At 40.0% G+C, this 25,712-nt stretch overlaps 1 protein-coding gene across 2 annotated transcripts in view; it reads left to right on the plus strand.

The window, feature by feature from the left end:
* tcf25 (TCF25 ribosome quality control complex subunit) overlaps positions 1 to 25,712 on the plus strand; it is a 229,729-nt gene that overhangs the window by 178,118 nt on the left and 25,899 nt on the right. For both annotated transcript variants that reach the window (XM_089135406.1, XM_089135407.1), the window contains 5 exons: positions 711 to 798; positions 939 to 1,097; positions 2,884 to 2,974; positions 4,879 to 4,958; positions 16,355 to 16,430. In XM_089135406.1, the coding sequence (XP_088991532.1) occupies positions 711 to 798; positions 939 to 1,097; positions 2,884 to 2,974; positions 4,879 to 4,958; positions 16,355 to 16,430 (494 nt within the window). The remainder of the gene's footprint in view (positions 1 to 710; positions 799 to 938; positions 1,098 to 2,883; positions 2,975 to 4,878; positions 4,959 to 16,354; positions 16,431 to 25,712) is intronic.

Here is a 25,712-nt window from a genome sequence, read left to right on the forward strand (position 1 = left end):
TGGACGGAGGGGGGCGGGGTTCGGGGGAGTACTGGCTACTGTGTGCGTTCGCTGGTCTAGAGCGGCTTGCCTGCTAGTGCCTTGCTGTGCATTAGGGATGAAATGTATAACTGAAGCTACTAAAATTTATTCTGGCCAGCCACCCCCTGGTGGCGCCATTTCCGTAACCTCTGACACGCTTGGCAAATGATCTCCCACGAGACCATTGAATAACTCAAACGTAAATTGTGGATCGATGGATTTATTTACGAGTTGAGCAGAGAGTCTGCACAGTTTGACAAGCGGCCACGGCATAGTACACGCATTGCAGATGGCTAATGAATTGTCTTTTTCACACACCTTGTAGAATTGCCAGACTTGTGAAGCCATTTTTATCAGGGCGTAAAAAAATTCTAAATCATCTGATCGTCTTTTCTGGATCGGACTTTATAGAGACCGCCAATCATACATCCCAAAGCAATTATCGGCCGATTATGATCGGCGGCCGATCAATCGGAGCACCCTTGGAAGAAAATAGATACTTAAGGGAAATTTTTAGGGTGTATGAGGTTTGACCTAAAGAAAATAACACTTAAGGTGCTTTATGCAACCGGGCACAGCTCCTAACATGCAGGTTTGTCAGATGACACAGTTTGTGGCATTGTCCCTCAGGCTTGTTGGCTGCATTTCTCAGTGTGTTTTAAGGTTGTGTGTGTCAATTTGTTTTGCAGCACTGATACCCCTTTTGGACTTATGCACAGTTCAGCCTGATGCTGCAGTGTCTTCTCATGCATTCTTTGGACCTTCAATCCAAACTGGGTAAAGAATTATATCTCTTGCACACTCTTTATTCATGCATTTAAAGTAGTCAGATCCAAAGATATCTTATTGACACAGAGCCATAGCAGCATGTATGAATGTGATGATGCAGTTGTATTTACTTTCGCTGCACCCTTTAGGCAGCCTCCTGCACTCTCAGAGTTAACGTCCCTGTATGTGGGCCGCTGTCACAGCCTGTGGAAAGAGGCCGGACAGATGCTCTGGTTGGAGGAGAATGTCAGAAAAGTGCTAAAGAGGGTCGACACACATGACCCTTATGTGGAGGACTGCCAAAACAAGTAAGAAACCAATGAACACAGTTGTGTTTTTGTGCCTTTTTTAAAGTTTGTGGATTTGCTGATGCTTAATTTACCTTCTCAATATCAGATTACACTTCCATCTTCATCCTGATAGAGTGAAAGGTCATGCTGACCAGGAGAAATATGCTCATGAATGTCTGTGTTTCTCTTGCTCCATTGACATCTGACATCATGGCTTTAACAAATTGTACTCTGAATAATAATAATAATGATTATTATTATTATTATTATTATTATAAAAGTGTAGAGTAATTATGACATACAGAGACTGCAAGTCAGATAGGGATACTAAAAGATTAGAGGCAGCCGAAACTTCTGCTAAAAGTATGCTGAAGCTATGTGACATTGGAATGTCATGTACAGGCAGACAGGGTCTCAAACATTCACATTTCCAACAATTCCAACATTTCCAACAGTGGCAAGGAACCAAAACTCCATCAGGCGATTGAATGGGGAAAAAAACCTTGGGTGAACCCAGGCTCAGTCGGGGGCCAGTTCTCCTCTGGCCAACGAAGGAACAGTGATTACAAAACAAATTGGATCGAAACATTAAGAGAATTGTCCATTTCCATCTGTTTGGAAGTCGAAGTAACCACGCCAGTTTGGAGACGAGATGTTGAGGATCAGTGGCGATGGGTGCCATGTCGATGAGGCCGGCACTAAAGGATGAGATACCTGGATGTGCTTGTCTTGTGCTCCGCTGTGAACTAATGTTACGAACACAGATAGAGTCCGTCTGCTGCAGAGAATTTCAACGATGGCACTTTCTCCTGGAGGAAATCTCTGAATCAGACGAGCACATGGAAGTTTGTGTTGTGATAGTTTCGCCTGACCATCCTGGCCTGAACATCCAGGTATCATGCAGTAATTCACCATATAGAAATAAATCCAAAGAGGAGTAATTCACTAATGAGTTTGCCAATGTAACGTTAACGGGGTTTGTTGTTGTGGGAAGAAGGAGGCAGGAACCGGCGAACATTTAAACATTTTAATAGTAAAATAAACAAATACAAAACAAAAGTATAAGCTAGCAGCCACTCATTGACGACTGCTGTAACGTTACACACAACAGAAACAAAGCAACATAAAATCAGGCCTGTTTCTCTCTCGATCTGCTCTCGTCGCTCCTCATTTTATGCTTTCGCTCCTCGAGACGTGAGACCGGCGCGCGCCTCTCAGGTGTCTTTCATTATCACTCACGCCACCACCCTTGCTCGGCGCGCCGTCCTCTTACGTCCCTCGATCGACCTGCTCGCCACAGCCAACTAACTAGACATTTTGTGTGAAATGAATTTCAAACTCTGGTGACAGCTAACGTTAGCCTTGTAGACGGAAGAGTGATTTCTCTGTTTCTCAGTGATTTGGCCACCTTTGCCGACCCAATAACGGGCAGATGTTATGGTTCAGGATTGATTGAAACACCCAGTGAACGTTGTATACCATCTGACAACATCAACCCCTCCTGGCCAAGGCTACATTCACAGAAAGTGAACGTAGAAGAAGCATTTTTTAGATATTTTATTTCCATAATTCATATGACAAGATTAAAGATGAAATCTGCTTTATAATGATGATAAAAAATTTGTGTACATAAAATGCATTAAAAAATATTAAAACAAGTTGCAGTTTAAAATGTAAAGTAAAATGTATGTTTTTTGCTTACTTTTTGTGTTGGGTGACTCTTTTTTTATGCATGTGTGAGAATCTTTGATAGGAAAGAGATTGTGAGAATGTTGATGTTCTTCTGTGGCTCTTTACTGGACAGGAGGAAGCAAAGATACCAGAGTGCTCCCAGGAACATCCATAGACATGTGCTGATGTCTGAGATAAAGGAGGCAACAGCCACTCTTCCTCTAGTAAGAAACATACCTCAGCTACACCTTCATACAGTGGCAGTAAGAATGCATTAATCAAAACCTACTCAATTTGACATGACATGTAATTGAGCCATTGTTTATTTGGAAGAATTTTTTTGTTTTGTTTTTTTAAAGAGCAGCTTAACAGAGATAACAGGAAAATAATGCAACAAAGTTTGTTTTAGAAGAAAATAGCATCACAGTCCAGCTTAAGAAAGTGCAGTGATGTTTCAATTTTGTTTTGTTTCAATTTTGATGTTTCAAACTTTTTGGCCCCATTGTGTGTGTGTGTGTATATATATATATATATATATATACACACACACACACACACAATGGGGCCAAAAAGTTTGAAACATATATATATATACAGTATATACAGTATATAAACAGTATATACACACAATGGGGCCAAAATGTATTTAGTCAGCCACTGATTGTGCAAGTTCTCCTACTTAGAATGATGAGAGATAATTTTCATCATAGGTACACTTTAACTATGAGAGACTATGAGATAAATTTTTAAAGAATTTATTTGTAAATTATGGTGGAAAATAAGTATTTGGTCAATAACAAAAGTTAATCTCAATACTTTGTAACATTACCTTTGTTAGCAATGATAGAGACAAACATTGACAAATGACATACATTTCCTGTAAGTCTTCACCAGGTTTGCACACACACTCTCTGCAGGTCATTCATCAGGTCCCTCTGTGTAGTTCTGTGATTTTTGCTCACTGTTCTCATGATCATTTTGACCCCACGGGATGAGATCTTGTGTGGAGCCCCAGATCGAGGGAGATTATCAGTGGTCTTGTATGTCTTTCATTTTCTTACAATTGAATTTTTTCACACCAAGCTGCTTGCCTATTGTAGATTGACTCTTCCCAGCCTGGTGCAGTTCTACAATTTTCTTCCTGGTGTCCTTCGACAGCTCTTTTGTCTTGGCCATGGTTGAGTTTGGGTTCAAACAGGTGCTAATAATACAGGTAACGAGTGGAGGACAGAAGAGCTTCTTAAAGAAGTAGCTACAGGTCTGTGAGAGCCAGAAATCTTGCTGGTTTGTGGGTCACCAAATACTTATTTTCCACCATAATTTACAAATAAATTCTTTTAAAATCCTACAATGTGATTTTTTTTTTCTATTTTTTTCTCTCATAGTTGAAGTGTACCTATGATGAAAATTACTGACCTCTCTCATTATTCTAAGAAGGAGAACTTGCACAATCAGTGGCTGACTAAATACTTTTTGGCCCCACTGTAACTGATTTGTGTTTTACTAAATATTAATACATCAAAAACTGTACATGATATGTGTTTTTTAAATCAAGTGATCAAGTGTTAGTTGCCGCTGCGATCAGTGGCACGGATACGGTGTTTTCTTGTGTGGCTCGCGCTTTGATAATGATCAGACTTCTAATGTCAAATCTAGCAGAGCTAGAACCATAGGCTAGAACTGACTATTGTGTGTGTACGCGAGACGCCGGCGCGCGATTACGTGGGAATTTTTCCTCAGGAAACAGGAATACTCTTATTTATGGTCATACAGATAAGACAAGAGTACATCATCCGAAACGGTAAAGTGTCCATTTTTTATTTGTGTATAGACTACATTATAAATGACTACAAAATGTCATGCCTTTTAAAAATACAGAAAACAACCAGATGTGGGTTCATGCCGTCTCTCTGTCTCCTTTCTGTTCCACAAAATCAACCACACCAAATTATCTACTTGACGCACAGACATAAGAAATACAGATTATCTATCCAAAGCAACTTGTCCTAAAACACACATGCACACGTTCCTGTATTGATTTTATTTGCGTTAAGTTGGTTTATAAGTAGTACTTCTCTATTAGATAACCATTTCTGCCCAACCCCCACCCCCCCTCTCTTTTTTACAGGAAGTGACCACACAGCCAGGAATGGGTTTTGACCCTCTCCCTCCTTTGGACTCCATTTTGTCTTACACCAGACCAGAAAGGTACCACCTAGATGTTTAGTTTAGTTTATTTTCTGATATAGCACATTTCTACTGCCTCAAGTGCAGCCCAAAGTGCTGTACAATTCCAACAATAAAACCAAACAGAAAGGATACAGAACACAACAGCATAAAATTAAAATATTTAGGTCTCTCTTGGGTCGGCATTAAATGCCAAGCTATAAAAGTGCTTTTTGAGTGCCGTTTTAAAGGAATGCAACGTGGGGATGGAGCGGATGGCGAGCAGTCCTCAAGTTTTCTACCTTGCATGACATAGGGCTTATAATAGTGTTTTAATTAACAAATATGCACAGGTTCATCACCCGTATGAATGACCAACAGTTTTATTTTTCACTCTCTGCCACTGTTTTAATAACTTAACTTTAATAGCTTAATGTGATAGGTTTAGAAAAATCACAGACTGATTGAATAACATCAATTAGCTTATTTAAAGGGGTCATATGACGGTTCTAAAAATAACATTATTTTGTGTTTTTGGTTTAATTGGTGTTACGTGGTTTTAGGTTAAAAAAGGTAATTATTTTACACATTGTTTACCATACATTGTTGTTGCTCCTTTATGCCCCGTCTTTCTGAAACGCATAGATTTTTTATAAAGCTCATCGTTCTGATAAGCGCTTGTGTGCTCTGTTTGCCCCGTGTATTGTGATTGGCCTAAATGCCTTAAACTTTTGACGGAAATGTCACGCCCCTTACCATATTTGGAACATCAGTTTCCAAATCAATAATGACAGGTGATAGTGTCGTTACTAGTTTATCAATTCGAGTCCGAATCTGATCCGGAAAATGGTGATGACCAAGCTGATCAATTAACTTGGCCAGCGCGACTGGAACAGAAAGTTTTAGATTGGTAAGGAATTATTTCATTGGGGACATAATCACGTGGAAGTAGGTGGAAAGTAACTAATTACAAATACTTTCGTCACAGTACTTGAGTAGATTTTTTTTTATTTTGTCTACTTTCTTGAATATAATTAAAATGTGGTATTTTTACTCTTACTTGAGTAGAATAAAAATAAATTATCTTTGCTACATTTATTTTTCACCAAAAGTACAAAGTACTATGGCACTATGACAAAGGTGCCAACGGAGCTGGGCAAAGCTAGCTGACATTTGACAGACACTTTTCAAAACTACTGCGGTGGTATGGTATGGAGCCCTGCACTTCAGCCAATAACAGATAGAGCTGAAGCACTTCAGCCAATAACAGACAGGTCTGACTCGGGGGGCAAAACCAATCAAAACTTTCAGTTCGGCTGGGGGACGGGGTGTTCAAACCACGCTTTGACATTCAATCACTGGCGCTCGTATTTGAATCAGTATCGCTAATGTTTCAATATTTCAGTGAATGTAAGTGAATTATTAGCAACTCCTGAAATAGGTAATCTCATTGATACCAGAGCACTGAGCAGTTAAAAGTAAATAAAAAACTCTGCTCATAAGATGGACGCAGTTATTGCACTGATGGAGCAAGAACAATGTAACTTAAGTATCTAAAACTCATGCACAGCTCAATTAAATGGTGAAGTTCGCCCTCTTTAACAATAGGCTACAGTTAAACTAAATGTAAAACAAACCAAACTAAAACAAACGTTGTACAAAGCTGAAAACCTCAACAACGGTGAAATAAGATCGCATGATTTATCTGTCAATCAGAGGCATGTAAAAGTGTGGTCCGTAACAATAGCAACAATGGATCGGTAGAACGAAAAAAAGGGAGTATTTAATTAATGTTAACTCATAACCCACTTAATTATTATATATATATATATTTTTTTTTTTTTTTACTTTTTTTTTACACTTTTTCTATTCATAGGCTACTGTTGTAAATCTCTCTTTTTTATGGGTCCTGTGACTGTCACTTAACCTTCTTTGCTTTCAATTTTGAAAGGATTCAAATTAAACATTCAAATGATCTTTCCTGGATTTACTTTTCAAAATTACAATAAATGTCAGTTTCATGTTTCATGTTGCTTCTTAACACAGAGTGAAAATATATCATTTTAATCAATTATATGATACTAGCTATGTTGATTCACATTGCATTAAAGGGTTGAGTGTTGTGCTCCATATCGCTATCATCTTCCCATTTTGGGTAAAAATAGAAAAATAATACTAAAGTACTTTGTAACATAGTTACTGTAAGAACTGTAGGTTTATGGGAATGGTTCAGGTAGAGTAAGGTTGGGTGAGCAAACAGAGTCTCAGTCAAAAGACATCAAATGGTATGGGACAGTGAATGAGGTAGAGAGAAGGCAAAGGCTTTTGTTTTCAACACCAGTAGTATTTATTATTGCCTCATGCTTATTCACTTGAGGTCAATGCATTGTCTGTGTGCTGCATAAAGAAATAACAAAGAGATAATACAATTAGTGACAGTGATTAACACCTATTAGACAATTATATAAATGAACAACACAAATGTGAGTGGACTAATCATAATAAAACAGGCTGTAACATATAATGAAAAAAAAAAAACTTTACACATGGCTCAAGGCACATGTGTGGCAAACAAACCAATCAATCAACAGTGCACATGTTGACAGAGTGGCAGTAAATCATAAAAAAAGCTTAAAGAGAGAAAACACAATCAACTAATAAATGTACTAACGTAATTCATAAAGACGCACACAGCTATGCATCCATGGTGCCAGGAGAAAGTGCAAAGAATGAACCAAAGGGTTCAGAATCAACTTATAGACAACAGGTGAGGTGGGCGTGGTCAGGTGACAGGTGGCAAAGTATCATGGAAAGAGCAAAATGGAGTTGAAAGGGAATAGAAGGGCAGGAGTCTTTTAATAGCCGCCCCGGAATTGGGATCAATTCCTCCTGGGTAAAAGACTCATTCGACCAGCTCCGGAAGCACCATCAAACGTGACACTGGTCTTGTATAAATCTGACTGCCAACTTGGACGTCCACTGACCGGACACGCCCATCCCTCCCGGTCGTAACGTTGGTGACACGCCCTGTTGGCCACGAGGCCCGAGGCAGTTCGGGTTCGAAGATGAGAACAGTCTTCCCTACTTCGAGATTCTGGACTTCCCTCATCCACTTTCCTCTGGGTTGCAGGTTAGGCAAATAGTCACGAATGAACCGTGTCCAAAAGTGGTCAGCCAAAATCTGGCTATGACGCCACGTCCTTCGCCCAAGGAGCTTACTACTGACAAACATGGCTTGTGGCAGAGAGGCATCCCGCCGCCCCATCAAGAGCAAATTGGGAGTGATCGGATCAGGATCCGCTGCATTTGAGGACAGATAACCTAGAGGCTTTGAATTCATGATGCCTTCTACCTCTATTAAGACAGTTTGAAGGACAGCTTCAGAGGTGGTCTGCTTTCCAAGAATCACTCGCAGGGCATTCTTAACTGATCTGATTTCACGCTCCCAAGCTCCACCGAAGTGTGGAGCTCCTGGTGGATTGAAGTTAAATGAAATCTGCTGATTGGCCAAGTGTTCCTTGAACTTGGGTTCCATCGCCTGGAAGGATTTATTCAGTTCTCTGTCCCCAGCACGGAAGTTTGTTCCTCTGTCTGCCCAGATCTCCAAGGGCTTGCCACGACGTGATATGAAACGACGGAGAGCTAGGAGAAAGGCGTCAACATCTAAACTTCCCAGCAAGTCAAGATGTAAGCAACGAGTAGTTAAACACTTAAAAATAATTCCCCAGCGTTTTTCTGTTCTACGGCTCTGGTAGATAATGAAGGGTCCAAAACAATCTGGAGAGGAGGGGAGAGGAGAGGACGCTGGCGTGGCTTGTTCGCCGCTTCTCCGTTTCTCTAACGTTAACCACAATAAAAATTAAAATAAGTCTCTGCAACCGTTTTTTGTCACGGTATGTATAGTATAACGTTTATCGATCAGTATTACGTTCAGAGAGTTATTACTAGTGCCGTTGCTCACTAGTAAACTTTGTGGATTTGGATGTGTTCTGTACGGATTCCACCGTCTCAAGCGGCTGTCTACCTACCAGTTTTCCATCGCAAGAGAATTCTCGTATCTGTCCATTACGCCTGTTTCCGTGAGGCTTTTTCCCGCTGTCAATGATCGTGAGGTGTCCATCCGGAGTCACAGTTGTCTGCTTGCTGTGTCTGGTGATTCTCCTCTGCCCATCACAGGCTTTGCAAACGGCTAACAGACCACTCTCCACGATCGGCATAATGCTGAATTATTCCGCCATCCAGCTGAAGGAATTCAACATCTATACCACTCCATCGTGCAAATCAGTCATAAAACAACTTGGACTCCTTCGCCGGCCCCGTTATATTCACAGAAGTTGCCGTCGAAAGTTTGTTTTCTCCCAGTCTGATCGCAACATCTCATCCCTCCTGTCTCGCGTGCGCACCGTCGCATCTCGAACACGTCATCAGGGCCCTGCCACTCCCAGGACTAGTAACGCCGGAGTTGCCATGACGATACTACCCACTGATCAGGTTGGAAAACGTGGAGTGGATCTCAGCCTACTTCGGCCAATCCAGAGACTCACTACTACATCAAATATCAAGATTGAACTTTTCAATGCACAATCCATCACAAACAAATCTGGCCTCATACATGACCATATATTGCAAAAGTGTTTGGATATGATGTGCATCACAGAAACCTGGCATCAACCAGAAGTTTATTCTTTTCTAAATGAGACCTGTCCTCCTGGCTACTGCTATTTACAGAAAGCCCACAGCACAGGGCGTGGTGGCGGTCTGGCTGTCATCCACCGAAGTGATCTGATCTTGTCCAGTATAACCCTGCCTGAGCTGACTTCGTTGGAATGCCTTGCATTTAAATGTCAGCACCCTCTCTCCACGACAATACTTCTTATTTACCGGCCACCCAAACCAAACCCATCTTTCATCCCAGAGATATCCAATCTTCTTTCAACCTTCTGTACAATGTCTGCCAATACCATTGTACTAGGAGATATGAATATCCATGTTAACTCCTCCACCTGCCGTTTCGCTGCAGAATTCCTCCAACTACTTGACTGTTTTAATCTGACACAACTTGTCGATGCCCGACCATGTCGATGCCCGTCGATGTCGAGTTTCCGACCATAAGGCCATCTCCATGGAAATGTCTTCACCGTCCCCCTTCACCAAGCCCAAACGCCAAATCAGCTTCAGAAACTTGAAAAATATCAACCATGAGACTATGACATCCGACCTTCAGCATCTCCTCTCTCCAAACTGCTCACAACCCACAGATCTAGTGGACTATTACAATAACACCCTCAGAAGCATTATGGATCTCCATGCCCCGGTCAAAACCAGAACGGTCACTTTTGCCCGTTCAGCCCCCTGGTACACTGATGAGTTACGGAAAATGAAGGCGGCTGGCCGTGTCATTGAGAGGAGATACAAAGCCACAGGTCTCTCTGTGCACAAGCTTGCTTTTAGGGAACACCAAAAGGTCTACTCAAAGTCACTTACAAAGGCACGGTCTCATTTCTACTCAAACGTCATCAAGAATAGTCCCGGAAATTCCAAACAACTTTTCTCTACCATAAATCATCTGCTCAAACCACAAACCCCCTCACTTATAGAAACTACAGAAGAGCACTGTAATGATTTTCTGGACTTTTTCAAAACAAAAATAGACTCAATTCATTCTACCTTTCCTGGATCCTCAACACTATCCACCCTGAATTTTCCCTCACAGTCTGCAATCCCCGAGCCCCTGCACTGCTTCCCAGAAATCACACAGCAAGAGGTTGAGAAGATAATCAAAAGGATGAAATCTACCACCTGTGCCCTCGATCCTTTTCCTACATCTCTACTGAAAATAAACATATCTGTCCTAAGCCCTCTTATCACCACTGTGATAAATGACTCCCTCCGGTCCGGCAGAGTTCCACCTGCCCTAAAAACCGCCATGATCAGACCACTTCTCAAAAAACCCACCCTCGATCCAGATGTTTTTGCAAATTACAGGCCCATTTCCAATCTCCCATTCCTCTCCAAAGTACTGGAAAAGGCTGTTGCCGCCCATCTAAATGAACATCTTAAACACAACAATCTTTTCGAAAAATTCCAGTCTGGTTTCCGCCATGCCCATAGCACGGAAAAAGCCCTGGTAAGAGTCACAAACGACCTACGAATGACAGCTGATGCGGGTTCACCATCACTCCTCATACTACTCGATCTGTCGGCAGCTTTTGATACAGTTGACCATGGCATACTCCTAAATCGTCTACACCAAACCACTGGAATTACTGACACTGCTCTTAACTGGTTTAAATCATACCTCACTAACAGAACAGAGTACATTTCACTTGGAAGTGCTAGGTCCCGGCAACACACAGTCACCTGCGGGGTCCCCCAGGGGTCAGTTCTTGGCCCTATCCTCTTCATCACTTACATCATTCCTCTTGGTCACGTCATCAGCCGTTATGGAGTCTCATTTCACTGCTATGCGGATGATACACAACTGTATTTGAAAACGGAAACAAACACCACTGCCAACTCATCGACATCACTTCCATCTGCAACACTTACCGCCTGTTTGGAGGAGATAAAGGTGTGGATGAAACACAACTTCCTCCAGTTAAACAGCTCCAAAACAGAGGCAATTCTTGTTGGCACTCCACATCAAATCCAGTCCTCCCCCATAACTGGCATTACTATCTCTGGTCATGACATTCCCCTCTCCACAACTGTCACCAATCTTGGTGTAAAATTGGACCCACAACTCACATTCGAATCACATATCAAAAACGTCTGCAAGATTTCTTTCTACCATCTCAGAAATATCGCAAAACTACGTTCCACACTCACCCTAGCTGATGCCGAAAAACTGGTCCACGCATTTGTCTCCTCCAGACTGGACTATTGTAATGCACTTTTCATCGGGATCCCAAACAAAAGCCTGCAGAGACTACAGTATGTTCAAAATAGTGCTGCAAGGATCCTGCTGAGAGTGCGAAAATACGACCACATCACACCCATCCTCCATTCACTTCACTGGCTTCCTGTCTCCGCTAGGATTGAATATAAAGTCTCCCTTCTTACCCACCAGTGCATCTATGGAAACGCCCCCCCATATCTGAAAGAACTACTCACACCTCTAACAACACGATCCCTCCGTTCATCAACGACAAACTGTCTACTCCTCCCCAAGACTAAGCTCAGCATCATGGGTGATCGGGCTTTCTGCTCTGCCGCTCCTCGGATCTGGAATGCCCTCCCTGATCATCTGAGGGCACCTCAAACTATTGAGACTTTTAAAAAAGGACTAAAAACTTTTCTTTTTAGCAGAACTTTTGACTTTTAACTTTTGGCTTTTATGATTTTTATGCTTTTTTATTCTTAAACTGTAGCACTTTGAGATTTGCTCTAAATGTAAGGTGCATTACAAATAAAATTTATTATTATTATTATTATTATTATTAATCTACCCCGGTGGACCAGAATGGTGGTTTGAAAAGACGCAGCCTTGCCGGGGGCAGATCAGCCATCTTCAGCACTTCAGGAGAAGATTTCCATCTCTGACACTCCCTGCAACTGTGCTGATGTTTACGGATGGCTGGTCTTCCTCCTACAATCCAATACTTGCGTCTCAATTCTCCAAAGACCCTCTCTGGGCCCGGATGCAGCAGGGACTCATCAAGTTTCCAGGAAATGGTCATTGTTGTTACAGTATGGACAGAAAGGTTGGAACTTGGGTTTACCATAGAAGGTCATCCCTTTTCCACGGCCTCCTTGAACACTTGACTGGCTTTCCACAGTGGCTGTGTTGCTTAGGTACATAGCGGTAGGCGTCACCCTTCTCCCTTGACTTTTCTGGACTGGCTCTCGTCTCTCCACTGAAGCAGGGACTGAAACTTGTTGGGCAATACTCTTTGCTCTGGCTTTCACTTGGAGCCAGGCAGAGAAGTCTTCTAAGGTATATGTTTGTTCTACGCCATCTTTCAGGATGACACGATTCAAACAGTGCTCAACAAAACTGTCCCGGTAGTGAGGAGGAAGCTTGGTCAGTAGCCTGTCAACATGAGAGCCACACCGCAACTCACTTCCACCTGCATCGTCCACCGACTGCAGCATGCCGATCAATGACTGTACAGAAAGAGCAAAATCTTGGAATGTATGGCTATCTCCGAATCTGACTGGTGGTGAATGAAGGATGTCGGCTAGTTCACTTTGGACCAACTGCCGTGGCTGGCCATACTTTGCCTTAAGGGCAGCAAGAGCAGATGTATAGGGAGTTGAGGCGTGCATATAAGACTTTGCTAGCTTGTACGCAGTAGGCAGTCTCAAGTGGTCCATCAGAACCTGGAACTTATATTGTTCAGATAGGTGAGCATGAATATCTAACAGATTCTCCAATGCCATTTTAAGCAAAACAAAGTCACTTTCTCTTCCACTCTCAAAATAAGGCAGTTTTGGCTTGGGAATGCCAAAAGCAGTGGCTACTAACAGCTCCATGATACTAGCTCCTTCTGAGGTCCTGTCAATGGGCATATGCAAGGAAAGAGGTGCAGGCAATTTAGGAACTGGATCTGAGGGTCTTTGAATTTGGGCAGGACGAGGTACGGTCCGCGCTAAATGGAGGAACGAAGGAGGTGAAGGAGTTGTCTGTCCTGGACTAGACGTCCGAACTGCTTGATGTATCTCTTGAACAGGAGGTAGAGTCTCAGCCTGACTCACCGGATTTACATGCTGAGGTAAAGATTGGAACGAAGTGGTTGGCTGATTCACTGGAACGGAATCAGGGACAGATATTTGAGGACTAACTCCGGGAGCTTGCTGCTCTGAAACCAGGTCTACAGGTTCACCTGACTCCAAAACTCTAGAGCTCATTGAAAAAGGAGCCAACTCTTGAGGTGGTGGCAGAGCAGTTGGATGTTCCATGGTCACTTCTCCGGTGAATGAGGTTATTAGCCGAGCCTCTTCCCATTCTCGTTGAACTCTCCCCAGCCGCCGCTGTAGAGTCAGAGAGCGGGAGATCCTCTCTCTCTCCTTCAAAGCTGCTTGTGCTTGCCTGTCCAGTTCCAGAGTCTGACCATCTAAGGCTTGTTCCTCCTGGATTTGAATTTGGATCTCTTGCAATTCTCCACGTTTCCTCCTCTCCTCAATAATGGCTGCCTGTAGAGGGGTGAGCTCCACCTGTCTCCTCTTACATGAGCTTCGTGAACTTCCACTGCTATAAGTGTACGTATAAGAGGTGGCTTTCTTCGACCTGGATAATGACTCCCCCTCATCCCTCTTTCCTCTAGATAGTTTAGGTCTCCCTTCTCTCTGTGAGGGTGGAGCTGGTTGTGAGGCTAGTTGTGGAACTGCATACTCCTCTGGTGATTTGGGCTGGACATAACAGTGGCTGATTTCTTCTTTCTCCACTCCTACCTCATTGGATTCAGTCTCCTTTTTGTCCTCCACGTCTCCATCCTCGACAGCTGTTGTGTTAGATGGTTTAGTTTCTTGGCTGTGATGAGGGAGACTCTTTGGCTTACTAGAAGCTTTTTCAACTGGAACCGGGAAGCCATAGCAGTCAGGTTGGCGCCTCTCCCGCCTGGATAAGGTGCTACGGGTTGTAACTGGAAGAGCCCTCTCCAACTCTTTCATCTTTTTCATCCATACCAATGCCTGCCATGGCAACCCTCACTCAGTCTCCGGCTCGAAGGACCATTGTAAGAACTGTAGGTTCATGGGAATGGTTCAGGTAGAGTAAGGTTGGGTGAGCAAACAGAGTCTCAGTCAAAAGACATCAAATGGTATGGGACGGTGAATGAGGTAGAGAGAAGGCAAAGGCTTTTGTTTTCAACACCAGTAGTATTTATTATTGCCTCATGCTTATTCACTTGAGGTCAATGCATTGTCTGTGTGCTGCATAAAGAAATAACAAAGAGATAATACAATTAGTGACAGTGATTAACACCTATTAGACAATTATATAAATGAACAACAAAAATGTGAGTGGACTAATCATAATAAAACAGGCTGTAACATATAATGAAAAAAAACAATCTTTACACATGGCTCAAGGCACATGTGTGGCAAACAAACCAATCAATCAACAGTGCACATGTTGACAGAGTGGCAGTAAATCATAAAAAAAGCTTAAAGAGAGAAAACACAATCAACTAATAAATGAACTCACGTAATTCATAAAGACGCACACAGCTATGCATCCATGGTGCCAGGAGAAAGTGCAAATAATGAACCAAAGGGTTCAGAATCAACTTATAGACAACAGGTGAGGTGGGCATGGTCAGGTGACAGGTGGCAAAGTATCATGGAAAGAGCAAAATGGAGTTGAAAGGGAATAGAAGGGCAGGAGTCTTTTCAGTTACTTGAATAGTTTTTAAGCAAACTACTTATTTACTCATCATATTATTTTTCAGTACTTCTACTTGTACTCAAAGTAAATTATTACTTAAGTTGCAATACTTTTACTTAAGCACAATTTGTTAGTACTCTTTCAACCACTGCTTATACTGTCTTTTTATGCGCCATGCTACGGGTGTGAGAACACTGTTAACACAAAACCATGTCTGCATTTGTGATCGTAGAAACAACATTCAAGCGCTACTGATCAAAACTCATGTTTGAATAATGAATAGTCAGTAGCAAATTCTTAAAATATGAAAACATACTTAAAGGCAGTGTCTGTGAGTCAGAAGCGGGCAAACTACTTGCAAAGATGGAATTGCCCCACTTTTTGAATCAGCCTTTGTGCACAGCCGGCCTTGTACTCTCCCAGGTTCTGAAAACAGTCCTCTGATGGAGGAAATGCGCAGCACGCAGCCGAATAGTTTGGTTGTGCTGTTCTGGAACAGTTGTAAATAAATCTTAACCACTGTTTTCTAATTGTGCCCTCTTTTGGAAGGCCAAAGAAAGTAGTTTGGCTTTCGCAACGAAAAACACAGTGTCTCCATGACATGGCAGCAACAATAATACAACGAGAATAAAAGTTATGTCTTTCTTTATGTATACATTTGGGCGGTTTTATCAAACTCTGCCCCCACAGACTGACATATTTTTGTGGGGGCGTTTTTAATGAAGTGTTTTAGGAAGGTGTGGCTGAGCCTTGACTTTTACAAAGCATCTCTCTTTGCGTTCTCTTACTTTTTACGTGAGAACTTTTTGAATAACTGTTTTTTTTATTATTAGTTCTTAATCACAAGACTGATTTGAAAAAAGGATTTGAATAATTTCTGAAGGAATTGTAGATCAATCTATACTTCATAATGACAAAAACTAGATATATGATAACTTATATGATGCAATATGATGCAAATGTAAAAAAAAAAAATGAAATACTGACCTGAAATCTGACACATTCTAACAGCATTGCTTACTAGTAAATACATCATCACCAACAATAAAAAAGGGATATTTAAAAAATAAAAATTAATTTTGATGTATTAATTTTGATGTGTCTTTTTCAGGCAGAACATGGGGGCCTCAAATGAAAGCACATTGTCTTTGTTTTTCCGTTCACTGCTACCAAACTTCAACCTGCAGGTGAGTGAATGTGCCACAGTATATCCAAGAACAATTTACTTCTGTTTAGAATTTTCTGGTGGTTTTCATGCCGGAGTCATATGACGCAACATGGCGGAGTAGTCGTATTTCTGTGAAGCTGTAGTGTAACCAGAGGTCGCGTTAAAATAAAAATGATGGATAAAAATAAGTCTGATTAGTGCAAGATAGGTTTGTAACGGTTGTTCATAAAAAATCGAACCGTACCATTCTCCACCTACAGTTCGGCATCGATGGATGCAAATGCTGACCCCCCAATAATAGATTACAACAGCGAATAGCCACAAAATGTGAACAAAATGGTCACTCACACAGAGAGCTTGTGCACACTGTGAGAAGATGTGTGTTTGTGCACTCATCTGAAGCGCAAACATGTCTCAGACAGTGTGCAATATTGATCTCTCTTTCAAGTCTTGCACTTGAATGGACAAATTCACAAAACTCAGAAAATTAGGACAAATTCACAGAATCTCAGAAAATTAGAATATTTCATGAAATCAATAAAAAGTATTTTAAATACAGAAATTTCAGCCCTCTGAAAAGTATAATCATGCATATGTACTCTGTACTTGGTTTGGGCCACTTTTACAAGAATTACTGACTCAATGCGGTGTGGCATGGATGCTATCAGCCTGTGGCACTTGTGAGGTGTTATTGAAGACCAGGATGCTTCAATAGCAACCTTTAACTCTTCTGCATGGTTCGGTCTTGTGTCTCTCATCTCTCTCTTGGCAATGCCCCATAGATTCTCTATGGGGTCCAGGTCAGGCGAGTTTGCTGGCAAATCAAGCACAGTAATCCCATGGTTATTGAACCAGGTTTTGGTACTTTTAGCATTGTGGGCAGGTGCCAAGTCCTGCTGGAAAATGAAGTCAGCATCTCCATAAAGCTTGTCTGCTAAAGGAAGCATGAATTGCTCTAAAATGTCCTGGTAGATGGCTGCGTTGACTCTGGACTTAAAGCACTGTGGACCAATACCAGCCGATGACATGGCTCCCCAAACCAACACAGACTTCACACTGGACTTCAAGCATCTTGGATTGTGTGACTCTCCATTCTTCCTCCAGACTCTGAGACCTTCTAAGACAACATGTTCTATGCAAATGAAACATTCCTCAAATTATTCCAGTAACATTTATTTTAACAGTTTTTAAAGGTGGAATACCTAAGATTTTTGCATTAAAATATCCCAAAATCACAAGGCCAGTGTTATATATTTAGTTAAGATGATAACTTACAATGTTCCAAATGTTTCAAGCAATGTTTAAATCGCGAGAAAATTGAGATTTTAACCAAGGAAACGGGGCGTGTGAGCAGGGGTGTGCTGGGAGTCTGTTCTGTTCTGTTCTATGTTATGATTGTACTGTACAATTAAATACAATCGTTGCTGAGTCTGCATTCTGAAAACTTTACCTCAGAGCATCCGTTAACTGAATGAATTGAGAATCTCACCTGAAAAATCTAATAACATCAGCAATTGTCATTCAAGCAGCGGATTTCTGTAAATGAATGCAAAACTAAATGCATATTATTGCAGCATAGGGCGAAGTCAGGATCCATTAGCAACGATTTGACTTCAAACCCTTTCCACCATAGCTTCGTCCAGTGACTCGTACAGTAACATCTGTGATAACTAATTTACTTTTAAACCTGACTTTTCTTGCGGCTATTTCAGTTTAATGAAAAACAAGCATGTCATTAAACGCAACATTTATAGAAATCGAACTTTATCTCATCCATGACAACTAATTTTCGATTCCCGTCTGACTGATTTATCCACAGTGGAGTTGAAAACAACAGTTCCCATCATTCCGCGTTCCTCCACGTTGTCATCAAGCAAAGCCGTTGTTGTTTTGAAAGTAGCGCCCTCTAGCGGCATACAATCTTAGGTATTGCCGCTTTAATTTATCAATAAAATATAGACTATTAATTAAATGATCAAATTGTTAGTTATATGTTCATAAGATATTTTGTGACGAGTAGACGAACCGGGTAGCCCTCGCTAATCATCCGCTAATTATCCAGTTGTGGCACTTGTGCCTTCTAAACATGGGTTTAACGACTTCTAAAAAGTATGTAATACACTTTTATATTAATGGTAAGGTACTACTTACGAATAAAAAATTGAGATGGACTAAATGGCTCCGCGGCCAGCGCCGTCTTTGATTCAGTACAAGGACATGTTGGATCGCTGCCATAGTTGGTTACTTACTGGACACCACCCTGATTACCCATTTATAGATCATAGCCATTTAGAGCCAAATTGTTTGTCAGATTTTAATTATCAAAAGTAATTTCCAATTTTAAATGCTTTAATGACATTACGAAATAGCCTAGGCTAATTACCACCATATTAGTTCTGATACGAAATAAAGTAAACTTCATGAATAGGCCTGTATCCATTGCGAACATATTTAATTATTTGTCATAAATGTCCATAACATAAAATCATTGTTGAGCCACAACATTGTCAACATACCATAGTGTACTGCGCTGCGCTGATTTCTAAAGACTGCTGCACAGTGACGACGACTAGGGTCTTGAGCTCAAACAACGCTAAGAGAGAGCTTACGAATGGTCCAGACCAACCTTACAAAACTGTGACTTAAAGAAGATATTCTTAACGTACGAACGTGTCGGGAATCATGCCATAAAGTTAAGAAATAGGAATAGGTTAAGAACTACTTAGCGATAAGAACGTTTTGGGGAACCAGGCCCAGTTCTTTTTTTCTTTAGCCCCCAGGTAAGACGCTTCTGACGCTGTTTGTTGTTCAGGAGCGGAATACGACATTTGAAGCCCATTTCCAGGATCCATCTGTGTATGGTGGCTCTTGATGCAGTAACTCCAGCCTCAGTCCACTCCTTGTGAAGCTCCCACACATATTTTTAATGGCCTTGTCTTGACAATCCTCTCCAGGCTGCGGTCATCCCTGCTGATTTTCTTTCACACTTTTCCCCTCCACTTAACTTTCTATTAATGTGCTTTGATACAGCACTTTAAGAAAATCCAACTTCTTTTGCAATTACCTTTTGAGGCTTTCCTCCTTGTGGAGGGTGTCAATAATGCTTTTCTGCACAACTGTCATGTCAGCAGTCTTCCCCATGGTTGTGAATTCTACTGAACCAGACTGAGAGAGACCATTTAAAAGCTCAGGAACCCTTTGTAGGTGGTGGGCCGGACCTCGAATTTACGAATTTAATACTTGCCTCACAGCTGTGTAAGTCTTTTTTCTGCTAAGGTCATGTAATAAAATACTGTACACAATAATTTACAGTGTACACAATAATTTACAATAATACACAATACAATTTACCATTCGCAATACATGTTAACTCGTAATCAAATACCTTTTTAAAAGGACTTTAACCCTCAGGTGCTCTTCGTTTCGGAGTCACACTTGTTATCTTCCCGGTCAAAAGTGGCCGGACACCTAAAAATGAAACTTTCTCCATCCCAGTAAAACCAATGCAATTTATTTTTGTTCTATAGTATTTATTCTTTTTAATTTAGTATTTTGAGACAATTTAAATGAATTTATTAATATTTATGCAATATGTATGGTTTATTTTTGCCATGGAAAAATATATATTATATATTATACATTTATATATAGAGAGTCTAGGCCTTCAGAAAAAAAATATATTTTTTGAAGAAAATTAGCACCATCTGGTTACAGTATAGAGAAAAAGCGTAGAATCATGGTGTAACCACTAGATGGCATGTACAGCTCTCTATGGAGAGGCATGTGAATTCCCCAGCTGTTTATGAACACATTTTTTTTGTTGTTGTTGTTGGTGGATTTGTATATATAGTTGAAACAATCTCAAAAACTATTTCTTATAAAAAAAAATGACAAACAAATATTCACATTTTTCCCATTCATTTCCTATGGGGTCATTTTTGACCAATTAAGACCACTTAGCATACTCAGATCATGACCTCAATTTTTTTGTGTGTTCACATACATAATGCCATTAAAGTCACCAAGTTTCGTAACATTGCGATGAAGCTGTGAAATCAAAATTTATTGGTGTGTATGTGTATAAAAGTGTGTTTGTATGCGTGTGTGTGTTGGTGGGTGTGTCTGTTTTGCACTCTAGTTGTTGTCAGTGGTGGAGGAAGTACTGAATCTCAGTACTTAAGTAAAAGTACAAATAACCAGATAAATATTTACTTTAGTAAAAGTAGAAGTAACACAATGACAACCATACTTAAGTAAAAAGTAAAAAGTACCTGATTTTAAATGTACTTTAAGTATTAAAAGTAAAAGTACTTGCATAACAATTGATTCTCTTAATGACTATTTTCTAATGATTAATAAAACATTTGATTCTAATTCATTCAAACTAATACTAATACTACTAATGTTCAATAATGATGGAAAAAAATTGTCACCATTTCTGAAACAAGCTTGCAATTAGGCAATATAAACCATATACTAACTTATGTTAATAACTATGTTTGGCAGTAAACGCGATTAATTTATGGTAAAATTATGAACCTCTTGGCTTGCCATAATCCTAACCAAATGTATATTACATACGGTGTTTCCTATGCACGTAAAAACAAATTTTCGCGTATAAATTGCACGAAAAACACACTGCGTGCGAGACGCATTTAGTTGATGTATCTATGGCAACCAAATGTCACTGGTGAGACAAACGTGCAACGAACGGACGGTCAGATTATGTTTTGGAAGGGGAAAAACTGATCAGAAAATGTAATGAAAAAGTAACAGAAGTTGTAGAAATGTAGTGGAGTAGAAAGTAAAATAATTGCTGCAAAATGTGACGAAGTAAAAGTAAAAAGTATGAACTATTTATTCTACTTAAGTAAAGATACGTGAAAAATGTACTTAAGTAAAGTAACAAAGTATTTGTACATTCGTTACATTTCACCACTGGTTGTTGTAGAGTGTCACCCCTTTCTTGCGGTGTACTTTTTTTTTTAGAATTGTGGCCGATTTGTAGATTGTACATACAAAAATTCAGAGAATTTTTTTTGTGTGTGTGTGTGTCAATTTCCTATTCATTTCCTTTGGGTCGTCATTTTTGACAGAAGAGCAAAAGTGTGACTCATTTTTTTACGATCACTTAAATTGCTCGAATCATGACCCAATTTTTTTGTGTGTTCACATACCCAATGCCATAAAAGTCACCAAGTTTCGTAATTTTCTGAAGAAGCCGTGATTTTTAAATATTCAAAACAGATTTCTTTAATCACAATTTAATGGTGTTTTTGTGTATAAAAGTGTGTGTGTATGTGTGTGTGTGTGTGTGTAGGGGTGGGTATGTCTGTTTTGCACTCTTGGTGTTTTAGAGTGTCACCCCTTCAATGCTGAGCACTTTTTTTTATGCATCGTGGCCGATTTGTAGATTGTACACACAAAAATTCTCAAAGTTTTTGTGTTTTTTTTTTTCAATTTCCCATTCATTTCCTATGGTCGGTCATTTTTGACCGAAGAGCACAAGTGTGACTATTTTTTTTACGTCCACTTAGCCTGCTCGGATCATGACCTCAATTTTTTTTGTGTGTTCACATACCCAATGCCATAAAAGTCACCAAGTTTCGTAACATTCCGATGAAGCTGTGATTTTTTTTTTTTAAATTTCAAAACAGAAAATTTTTCGGTCAGAAATGACCGAAGAGCACCTGAGGGTTAAACTGACGTTTACTGTTTGCATTGACAATGTCACTGGGCAAAGTATTCCAACAGAACATTGCTTTATACAACATAGTTCTCTTTCCATAATTTGTTCGTACTTTGGGTAGTATAAACCTACCCTCTGTAGCATGTCTAGTGTCATAATGGTGCTCATCAGAACTAAAGTGCAACCTACAATAAAGTACTTTTGGAGATTTAGTTAAAATAATAGTTCTTGTTAAATTTAGCAAGGAAACTTTTACATTTAACCAGGACAGTGTATTATGCATCCAGTTCACATTAGTTCCAAATGGACACTGAAGTACACATCGTGCTGCTCTATTTTGTAAATCTGATATATGGTCAGCAGCACTTGACCAAACCTCTGAGCAATAATCCAACTGTGACAACACTAGTGATTTCATAACATTTGCTCTAATGTTAAAAGGCAACATGTGAGAACACCTTCTCACCATAAAAAGTCCATTGCACATCCTGCGGACAACTCTACTGATATGCCTGGACCATGATAAGTGGTTGTCGACTTCAATACCTAGAAGCTGCGCCTGTAATACCTGCTCAACATGCATATCTTTAATAAATAAATTCAATTTGGGTTCAGTCAACAACATGTCATGTTTCATCTACAGTGGAGGCAAAGAAATCTTTGTCGGTGACCAGGAAGCTGCGTTCTTGAAACTACAATTTTGATTAAACCCTTAAAAATGTAATTTTAGCAATGTAGTTAAGTTTTATCCATTTAGCCTCAAATGTAAAAAACCCTGTAATCCCCTTTTCCCAGACAAGTTAGGCAAAGTTTGCTCAATGTACACATTTATGGGTGAACCTGCGAACCACAGAGAGTACAGTAGCTGAAAAAGTCGTATTTAACTTGAATTCCGAAGACGTCCTAGATGTGCCGGCTAATGTTTTTTTCAGAGAGAATGTTACATGTAGGGATGGGCGGATCGATCCTGAAGTATCGATACTTCGATACTGACATGGTATCGAAAAGGATCGATCCTCACATAAAAATATCGATCCAAATGTGTATTTTTTTTAACCAGTAATTTTTTAATAATTTAGCACGCAATTCAGTGCGAAAAATAAGCTTCTAAGTGGAAAATAAGCGAATGTTAGCGGGTTGTGTAGGATAGAACCTTTTCTACTAGTCATCTCTATACAAGACGAAACCAACCAATCACAGAGAGCGTTCGATGCTGGTGCTTTGCTGAGCTCACAGGCCCAGTGCGTTTGGGAAACGAAGCCTTGCTTAGACGACAGAGAAGCAATCGGGAGTTATTTCGCAATAAACGAACCAAAACTGTACATAACATTTTAAAATGTTGACGTCAGTAATATCTTTTTTATGAAATTATTATTTTTATTCAACAAGCATCGATGCATTCAATTAATCAAAAGTGAAAGTCAAGGGTTTTACACTGTTAAAAAATCTACTTCATATAAATGATGTTCTTTCAACTTTGTTCATCAAATAATTCTGCATAAAATGTATCATGGTTTCCAACAAAATATTAAACTGTTTTCAACATTGATAAAATAAGAAATGTTTCCTGAGTAGCAAATCAGCATATTAAAATGAATTATTATCATGACTGGAGTAATGATGCCGAAAATTCTGCTTTGATCACATGAATAAATTACAGTTTAGTATGGCATAGAAAACAGATAGCCTATGTTAAATTGTTAAATTGTAATATTACAGTTTACAATATTACTAAGAGAAATAAAAATCTTAAAGACCCCAAACTTTTGAACAGTAGACTAGTGCTAGTACTATAATTAGGGTAGTTTTGTAAAAGTCACTGACTAATTAAAGGGTAGTTGAGAGCACAAATCACAAAATAGCTATTTAGGCCTAGTAGTCTTGAAAACATGTTCAGATTTAACAAGTTCAAATGCATGCTTTTAAAATGAAAAAGTATCGGTATCGGTATCGATATCGGCGATACTGGCCCTCTATTTACTTGGTATCGGATCGATACAGAAATTTGCAGTATCGCCCATCACTAGTTACATGCTCTTCACCAACAAATAACAGATAAGAAGAGCACATAATACGATAGAAAAGGCATCTACTAAACAACAGTGAAGATTTGTATCAAATGTATAATTTTTATACACAATAAATACAACAATGTCCAGACAGTCAGTTCTACTTTGAATTACACCCAGGGCAAGACCACCTTCGAGCAATGTTCATAGCAAATTTAAAAATAAAAAATAAACCAATGTAGCAGCATCATAGTGTAAACTACCAGTGTTTTTGTGCAACAGTCAATCAGCTGCCCTTAGGTTATTGGAGGGTGGGTTGGAAGGAAGAGGCTCTCTAAGATTCCCCCATAGAAAATTTTTTGGAGATGAGCCTTCCTCAACTGTGGAAGGAAGTGCAGAGGTTTTTGGACTTTCTTGGCCAGGTTCTGTTAGTGTTGTCGACAGAGGTGGGCACAAATACATCAAAAACTATTTTGTTACAAAATGCAAATACTGGCTCATGAAATGTCACAAAATAAAATACAAAATACTGATGTGAAAAATGTATTTAAATAAAATCCAAGTAATTAGTATTTTGAAAATACAAAAATACTCCCACAATAATCTTTTTAAATAGTAGCAATAACACAAATATGATAAATGTGTAAATTCAAAATGGCGAGGTAGCAAAATACATTTTTTTTTTTGGGCATTTCACTAAATCTCTACAGGGCCTGAAATAGCTCCCTCTGACGTAAAGGGCATGTATAGCTAAGTTCACATCAAAGGTGTGGTAGTTTTATACAAAATCAATATTTCTCATATAATACGTTTATATTGTGTGAACTCTTTCTTAGCATGGAGATTTCAGTGGAGTTGCGACAGACGTGCTGTTTCATAATAGGTAGGGCCTATGATGTCCTTTTATGAATGACAACTTCGACAAATGACGACTTCGCGTGCAGCCGTGCACAAGCGCAAAACCTCACAACACCCACCCTCCGTCGGTGATTGGTTGGAACACAGTTTATTTAGGTTTTAGTGATTGGTGAACCCATTGTTTTTGCATGCATATCTCATAGCCTCGGCTGCCTACAGAGACAAGGGCCGTTTCTCAATATGCCGTCTTGTCTGTACTTGTGTTCTTGTGGACTTGTAAAACGTCATCAGTCGCGGCCCAAGTACTGTCCCAATACACAAGTTTGCATTTTGGCAAGAACGGTTAAAAATCCCGGATGTGTTCTTGACACTCCCATTTTACCGAGGATGCATCGGTTGGTAACTTGTGTGAACTTGACGCAGAAATATCCCATAATTCATTTCGGCATTCGCGGAAGGAGCGGGAAGCAGAGAGAGGCAGGTCAATTTTAAGTTGTTACCTGAATATTACCGGCGTTTTTTCCCGCTGTTGGCTAGTGATGTACACAAACAACAGAAGCAGAATTAAAATGAGACAGGTTTTGCTTTATTGTTATGAATATACATTACATTGTAGTGTATGTAGAGTAATCCGGCTTGGGTGATAGGCTGTTATCGTCAATAATTCTCGTTATGTTTGGGCACTGCAGACAGCGTCTGTGCGAAGGTAACGTTACTATTGCGCAATACCAGCAAGAACACATCG

This window comes from Pimephales promelas, chromosome 10, assembly GCF_988280905.1.
Source record: "Pimephales promelas chromosome 10, fPimPro1.hap1.1, whole genome shotgun sequence".
Classification (NCBI taxonomy): Eukaryota; Metazoa; Chordata; class Actinopteri; order Cypriniformes; family Leuciscidae; genus Pimephales; species Pimephales promelas.